Here is an 8,721-nt window from a genome sequence, read left to right on the forward strand (position 1 = left end):
TTAGTGTGAGTATATGGCTATATAGCCATTTACAAACAGTGTTATAACCATTCTGAGCGTGAGATACTGCCTCCTGCCAAGTGTTACCACAGAAAAGTAGGACTGTGTCATCAGCAAAGGTTACTATTTCACCTTGTGTCAGAGCTAACTCGCACAAATCGTTTATATAGATGATTGATTGAAAAAAAGATTTCATCGGAATGAATAATAATAGTAAGTATAGACAGTCACTAAAATATAATAAACAATGCTTATTTACCCTTTAGTACACATAAATTACATTTCAGATCTTCACATTTAAATTAAATGAAAAAAGAATTTACATTACAAAGAAAATAACATTCAATTGCCCGTAACGAAAATAAATTTGTCAATATTTGACATAAAAATTACATTGGCACAGTTAAAAAATAATAATGTGGATCAGTGTCAAATTTTCAATGGATGTAAGGTGGTGGTTCAACAATATGATGTGAAAATAATTTTTATTGGTGATTCGTTTTCAAAAACATATTTTATAAAGTTTAGAAATGTTAAAGTATTCGGTATTGTAATAATAAAGACTAAAATGAATAGCTTTTTCCATTACCTCAATGAACACCTTTTCTTGTGACTACGAATTAATCATTACCTACATTAAATGTAAGAATTAATAGCGCGCGGTCAAATAAATAAATAAATATCTTGTGTTAAAATACAAATGTGTAAGTGTCGAAAATACTATATAAAAATACCAAGGACATGAACATAATAAATAGTCGTCATTTAGAGCATTTGTCAATTGTTGCGGTGTACGGATTATGCTTTTCAAGTGGTAAATACCTTTGCGTGGATTCTTCATCTGCTTTTCTATTTGTATATTTTATGTTTGCTATCTGCTAACAATTAACTGGCTTGTTTTCTTGCTTTGTCATGATTATGAATCTTAGATTGTGTAGCTAGCTAGCTTGTTGCTTACTTTTGCATTGAAATTAAATTAATTTTTATATTATTATTTTTTATTTATCATGTATAGAAGCGTGTTTCATTATTTTTTAATGTTTTTTTTAAATATTTGTATTTAAATATTAAATTAATATTATAATCTGGTAATTTCGATTGAATGTTCCCAAGAGAATCTAAGTAGGTACCTTCTTATTTGCTAAGTACATGCTTATTGCATGCGATCCTATCAAAAGATCAGAAATTATTATAAAAACAAAATAGTTAACTTCTAACTTGTTTAATTTTTATTTATAACCTAAAAAAATATCTATATCCCTACCTATGTCCGAAGAATTATTTCCTTATCATGATTTTTAGCGACGATATAAATTGAAAAGGTTTTTTTTTGTTATCTAGGACATGATGCTTTTACAGTTATTTCAAGATGCCGAAATACCCTGCAAGTCCTTCATCAACAGTTCACTTTATCTGCATTCTATATTTAGTTGCATTGTGTTCTTCACATGTTTGTGCCCAGAGCATGCTGTTTATAGTCTCTCCACCAAAGCAATGTTGTTTGATTTATAAATGTACTTAAAAACCATTAAACATGATTGTTTTTGTTTTGATTGATGTTTTTACCAAGATAAAAATTTCCGCTCAGTACATCGCGCATGAAATTGTTTTATGTATTTTTTGCTTAAAAGGTATGTACTTTCATGTATTTTTTTTAGTTTAACTAGTGTAACTATTAATTATTATTATTCATAGCATATATTATTTACTTAAAACATAAGTATTGGCGAAAACCCTACGTGTAAGTAAACGTTACGTTCGAATTTGGAAGTCGCATTAAAAGTAATCCGTTCTGATTAGCGAAATAGGAAATTATTATAAAAATATTTGGTAGCAAACTAATATAGTAGGTATACGCGCAAAATTTATAAAATTTAGATCACCGATACTTAAGTTATCGATGTACAAACAATAAACATATGTTATAAGCAAACCTCGCGAGCCCGGTTGATCGAAATTCAGGTCATGAAACTTCGAATTTTTTGACTCAAATTTATAACAAGAAATAGGGCATCTCATCCCATCCCATATATAAATATATTTCGTCAGTTATGACTGGGGATACCAAAATATTGACATACCATCGTAATTTCTACTGTGAAAATAATGGAAATGATTAATGACAGGTTGTAGTTGAAGATACTAAAATACCCTTTGTAGAAAGAGAAACGCTATGAAGCGTATGCCACTTGACTAGGCCTGCTGATGACCTGGGCGGGACACGCGGTAGAGTCGTAACCGTTCCCGCAGTTCCGTCCAAAGCAGCGCGATGGAACAGAGTGGGGTTTTAGTCGGTAAAAATCCGACATAACCACGGCTCCATCCCCGGGAGCCGGGGGTATCTAAGAAGATTTCCCCACTATAAAAAAAAAAGGCCTGCTGATGACTCTATGATGATAACTTTTGAGTGTTTCATTACTTTATTTCAATATTATTGCGAGATAAACATCTTAAATTGTATCATTTATATTAAATGTTAAATACCTCGTTCGTTATGGAACAATTTTTTCTCAATATAGGTACGTCGAACAATCAAAGCTAATAGTAGGTATTTGGTGGTGTATGGCTAGGATGAATTCAAATAACTGCGAGAAAAGTTCGTTGTTTTCTAACCAGTTGGCTGTGGTTTTATATAAAAGCGGAACAACTGATAAATATTTTATTTTTTGCTCTTGACGGACAAAATTTTAATTTTTGGCCATAATGATTAATTTAAGTTACATATTAGGTAGTAGGTACTTTAAAAAAATAGCGCCCGGTCCTTTTTTTAAATTCCAATATTGACAAATTTCATTATTTTACATTCAATGCAAAAATTACATATCTCCCAAAATCATAAAATAGAGCATTAATCGTCTCTCAAATTGCAGGAATTAACATTTGTGTATAATGTAGGTATAGAATACAGCCAAATCGTGCACACAACGGCGTCCTAATTAACTCTGCCACAAGTCGTAATACCTGAATCCACCGTTTGTTACGTTGATTTATAATCACTAGGAAGCTATTTTATGTAAAGTTAAACAGCTCACAGCTCACCTCGTCTATGCTCTACAAAGATTTTCCTCATTATGATTATCCTGATCCAGTTTTATAATTGTAGCCCCTTTGTGGGAAATTATCTATAAATAAGTATTATCAATATAATGTACATTTATGTCATACTAGATTTCCGCCCGCGGCTTCGCCCGCGTTTGCAAAGGAAAACCCGCATAGTTCCCGTTCCCGTGGGATTTCCGGGATAAAAACTATCTTATGTGTTAATCCAAGTTACCCTCTATATGTGTGCTAAATTTCATTGTAATCGGTTCAGTAGTTTTTACGTGAAAGAGTAACAAACATCCATACATCCATACATCCTTACAAACTTTCGCCTTTATAATATATATTAGAATATTAGAATTAGAATATTAGAATGAATCGTTTTCGTAGCGCACGTCAAGTAGCGAAGGATACAGATAGAGTTGCGAGTTCTTTCAAAATCAGTATACGGCACACCGTATACGTAAAAGCTCCTATAATATCCTATAATCTCCTATATTACAGGATGTTCGAAAAGAAAGATACGATAGGTGTAATATTGTTCTTTCAGTTACCGAGTTTTTGTTGTAAATTTTTAGAATAAACCTAAGACCTTTTTTGTTCGTGTATTTTTAACGCCTTTTTGAAATGCATACCTACTTTACTATTTGTTGACGGTAAACGAACTTATCTTCACTGAGTATATAACACATGTATATCTTAAAGCCAAACCTCTGTATTCTGTAATTACCTACCCAGGTACTTATTTGAACAATACAGGGGTTAAAAATACTTTAAAGTCAAATGTGAATAATGATGACGTGATGACCAACACGACGTTCTGCAGACGCGCTATCAACGTATTAATAATACCAGTCGCATAACATGTATAAAATGTGTAATTAAGTAATTATATATTTATTTATTGAAATATTTCAATAAATTTTCTTTATCAACCTCGATCAATGCCTCATACGTTAAATCCGTATCAATAAAACATTTAGGACTATGTTCAAAAATAGCACATACGCATTAATGTTCGATTATTATGATCGCAATAATAAACTGATAATCCTGTGAACTGAGCCAAAACGTTTCCATTCTCTAAGTAAAATGTAATTTCTGTTTTGCCCTTGAAACAGAAATTATTTAAAAATTCCTTAACATTTTCCGGAATACGATGTAAATGACACTTGTCTCTTGTCTATTTTTATGTTTCCCTGAAACATGAATGTTAATGACGACTACAATATAAATATGCATAATTCAAATTCAACTTTTCAAAATTATGAGTTACATTACAACTGACAAGACAAGATTTATGTTTTGCGTTATTGTTAACTTATAAAAAATTATAAAGTCGGCTCAGTTGTCAGACTATTATGAAATTATACGAATTTAGAATTGAATACATATTCCTAAAGCTATCATTACAACCAAAGCAAAATATTATGAGATATTCTGCGTCCTAGATACGTCGGTTGGTCGGAGCTATGCGGTAACTGGCAAACGGAAATCGTCTAGAGACAACATTGTTGTGCGATCTCCTTCGCGTCGTTAGTATAGTAAATACATTTTAATGGAAAATAATACACAATGCCAGTCCTGAAAAATTAGAGCCAATGTTATGACATAGTAGTTAGTGCTCTTATCTGGATATTTTTTATTATCTAAAAGCTTCATGGTTTTTGTCCATTATGCGGGTGAGATAAGTGGACTTATGTACATTTCCATTTTTGCAGGCAATGAACACTTGACCACACGATGGAGAATCGAGATGGATGGGCTGGAGGAGAGACAGGTGCTGCGGAGAATTCCACTGACAGTTCCCAAGCTGAACGGGATCGAGTGCGCATCGAGTTTTATGCCACTTACGACGTCATGACGGGCGTGCGAATAGCCGCTACGTTAGGCGGCTTTTTCGCACTAATGGTCTTTCTTATAGTTTACAAAAGTCGTAGTAAATCAGTAAAGGCATTAAATGATCCGAAGTTAGTTGAGTTAGCTGAGGCAGTTGTTGCGGAGGAACAGGCCGTTGAAGAAGAAAGGCAACTCAACGCGGCGATTGAAGAAGCGCTGTCAGAAAGAGCTCGGTCCCGGCCATCCATAGGTGATGATCCATCGTGGCCCCGGACTGCGCGATTTTCATCATACGGTGGAGGTTACGGTAGTTTACTGGCACCACCGCGTCGTCTATCTACATTACGGGGAGATTCATTACCTGGATCTGCCTTGAGGTTCGGTGAAAGGCGCTTTTCTGGAGGACATCGCGATCGCCGACTTAGCTCAGCTACTTGTTCTAGTTCAGGGAGTTCCTATTTAGAAAGGCGTGGATCTTCTGTAGTGTGCGCGCTTCAGGAGCGACGTCTCTCGCCCTGTCCAAGCGAGAGACTTGCTCCCCTTGCTTCAGTCGGTAGTGTTGGACCGTCGTTCGCAATAGAGAGTGATATTGTGTCAGTGGGAGCGGATTCTGTGTTTGCGGAGGACGACGCGGATTCCACTGATGATGAAGTTGAACAGTTTTCAACGGATAGTGGTGGTGGGACAGAGGTCGGCGTATCCGAATGCACAGAACTCACAAGCCGGCCAATATATCCCCCCAGTTTTGACCGCGCCTCACATTCACGTGAAACGTTGTTCTAGTTCCCAAGGTCCTTCGTTGAATGTTACCTAAATGTTATATAGCGTTACTTTTTAAAATATCTACAATTCAGATAAAACTTCATGTATTACTTCTATATTATTGTCACATATCATTATTCAAAAAGTTTGACATATCATTTAACATTCAATGAAAAATTTAAACAATTGATAAGATTAACTATGTTTTGTGTCAAACGAGTGTTAGAGTTATAATTTTATTTTCCGTACTAACAATAAAGTAATTTATAAATTGTAAAATGAAGACCTACTAACGACATCTTTGGCATTTCTGTATTTTTGTGATAGCTTTATCCAAGCTTTATCTGATTTGTTGATATTTTAAGCTGTATTTATGATAGTGTAAATAGTTTGTTTTTGTTATTAATGAATTATTGATGTATTGCGATGTTGATGTTCTTAGGCGATGAAAATGTGTGGTATCGTAATAATGGCCGTTTCAATGTGAACTCTTCTTTAAGTAAGTTGATTTACCATTGGAACTAGATAAATTATTTAATATGGATTATATATGTTATAATATATTATGTATTGTTATATATTTATATTTATTATATATACATATTTGAACGCACAGATAGAATTATTTCTGTTAGTCTACAGAACCCCTGCGGATTATAATGGAACGTAACTAAAGCTGAGCTTAATATTACTTGATAGTATAAGAAATTGTGGATTTAGTTATAAAATGTTCAGCATGTGTATATTTACGATTGGAAAGAACAGTACCATAGATATCTGCATGGGTTCGTTGCCATTTTTTAGATTGGATTTAGATAAATCAATTATAACGAATACTTACCAATTAATAATAAACGAGTCCCTTGCCTATATTACCGGGGTGTATTGTTGTATTAGTTTATTATGAATATTATTTTTAAGCTATGTAGATTTATCAGGTGTTGCTGGACTAGTTAAACACCGCTTAGTGTTCTTTGTAAATTTTGAAATGAAGAATGTACCGAATTAATCTTTTGTAGTACCTAATGTAAATAGTTAAGGTTTCCCTACATTTGTACTTTTTATTATTTTGTATAACGTTACACGCACAACGGCCTCAAGTAACATAGTTTGGGAATTTTTAATTGCTAATAGACACCAGTGAAATAGTATTGCTTTACTTGTATGAATTTGCAATCTGTGTAATAACATAGACAAATATGTAATAATATGTCTTAATGTACACAGTTCATAGCTTTTTTCAGTATTAGTAGGCCTTGAGCGTAGTGCGACAAAGTCTCTGTACATTTGCAAATTTTGTATCCAACAAAAGTCCTTTAAAGGTCCTATAAAATATAAATATCCTGTGAAAGTAATGAAATACATAACATGATATTTTATTAATTTGTAATTGAGATATGAGTACTTACCTAAAGTGTAAGTCAAGAAACTACACGAATTACACTTACTGTACAGTGTACACTTTCCGACACTACACGAATTTAATTTGTAATTAATATGTATAATACATCATTAAATAATCAAAATTTTTGATTTTGATTTTGCACTCGTATACAAGTATCTAAATATTTTGAGGACTACTGCAGTAGAGTCCTTCAATATATAAATATGTTATAAGAGGTTTTTTTATAACAAAAATGAAAGAAGAGAGAAAAAAATTGTTATACCTAACTAATTAGGTATATACATTTGTAGAATATAAATAACTATCACACGATTTGTTGTTTGTAAAGAGTACAATTATGATTCCGGTCATAATAGGCAAGGTCAATATTTTATTTGAATACAGTCAAATTAACGACAATTTAATTTTAATGTTTTGTTTATTGATATATCTAAACATTTCTATCCTAAGTCCTAAGCTTTAACATCCTAATGAGCCTTGCCTGACGTTTACGGTTATTGTAAAAAAATGTAGATAGGTAGTACTAACGCATAGCAGTAGAAAACAGGGCAATGTCAATTTCAGAATATTGTACCTAACTTTATTTATAGACTCTCACCCGCTATAAAGGGCATACAAGATCGATTCGTCCTTTGAACAATAATAAAATCAAGAAGCGGCCTAAAATGTTGCTTGTACCTGTCTACGAATATCACTTTCAAATACTGCCACCAATTTTCTTTGTATCAATGTTGTGGACACCAGGATTTTATTGATTCTAGTGTGCCATTCCCGTGTAGAGCGGGTCCAGTAGATTAACTAACACAGGTCGTTTTTATTACGATTTAGATTTACGTGTTAGTTTATGTAACTGTTCGTTGCTCGAATAAAAAAGAGCTCCCAGTAGTCTGTAAAATGTTGAAATGAATGTAAAAAATATTGTAAATACGAGTCATTTGTTGTTTTATTTTTATTATAGAATTTTCGGTTTTTTCTGTAAACAAAGCTTGCGGTACGGTTGAACATAAAAGTATAATAAAGATAAATAATATGACTCAATAAATTTTGCCTCATCGAGATTCGTGAGTAAATAGGGAATGACGTGAATCACGTCCGTTATGTTGTGGCTTGTGGCTGTTTTATAGATGCGGAAACATTTTATGGATTTTTTCGATTAAAATATCTCATAAATATTTTAGCACCTATCAAAAATAGGAAGGGCGTCATGAAAACAGTCGGAATATAAGATAGATTTAACATCAGCTACATAATATTTTAATTAATTCTCATGTGTTATTTGATATTACCTACACAGATTTTATGAAGATCACTCAATGGAAAAGATGACACATTTTGGAAATATATTACTTATCGAGTTTTTATTAGCTCAGATGAGGCATTCTCACAGCTATTTAGTAAATGATAAGCAAAAAGTACCTACCTACAAAATAGTACCTAAGTACCTATGTATTTAAGAGTTTAAAAACAACATAGGTATGATCTATGAAACAATAGAAACGATATGGAATCTCGACTCAGCTGGATCGATTCTCATGAAATTTCTTTGAGAATCGGCCAACATTTAGTGCTAGCGCGCACGAGCAACTTTGTCTCCGCAACTATTTTGTCTCCGCAACTATATTGTCTCTCCACCCATGGGCTAGTATGAAAGTGCGCGCACGTAGCGACGCAAC

The 8,721-nt window shown here is 33.1% G+C and overlaps 1 protein-coding gene across 3 annotated transcripts; it reads left to right on the forward strand.

Annotated features, from left to right (window-relative positions):
• The first annotated feature begins 428 nt into the window (after nt 1-428).
• On the forward strand, nt 429-7,982 carry LOC149902168 (uncharacterized). 3 transcript variants are annotated; one of them, XM_090110121.1, is made up of 3 exons: nt 429-814; nt 1,342-1,631; nt 4,764-7,982. In XM_090110121.1, the coding sequence occupies exon 3, from the start codon at nt 4,786-4,788 to the stop codon at nt 5,662-5,664; it is 879 nt and encodes a 292-aa protein (XP_089966247.1). In that variant the 5' UTR covers nt 429-814; nt 1,342-1,631; nt 4,764-4,785; the 3' UTR covers nt 5,665-7,982. The 3 variants fall into 3 exon arrangements, with proteins under 3 accessions (XP_089966247.1, XP_089966246.1, XP_089966248.1); XM_090110120.1 differs by lacking the exon at nt 1,342-1,631; XM_090110122.1 differs by lacking the exons at nt 429-814; nt 1,342-1,631 and adding an exon at nt 3,489-4,659.
• The last annotated feature ends 739 nt before the right edge of the window (nt 7,983-8,721 follow it).

Source organism: Colias eurytheme, chromosome 15, assembly GCF_061535395.1.
Source record: "Colias eurytheme isolate Ceu_HAF_F1 chromosome 15, ilColEury1 Martin Lab GWU primary, whole genome shotgun sequence".
NCBI lineage: Eukaryota > Metazoa > Arthropoda > Insecta > Lepidoptera > Pieridae > Colias > Colias eurytheme.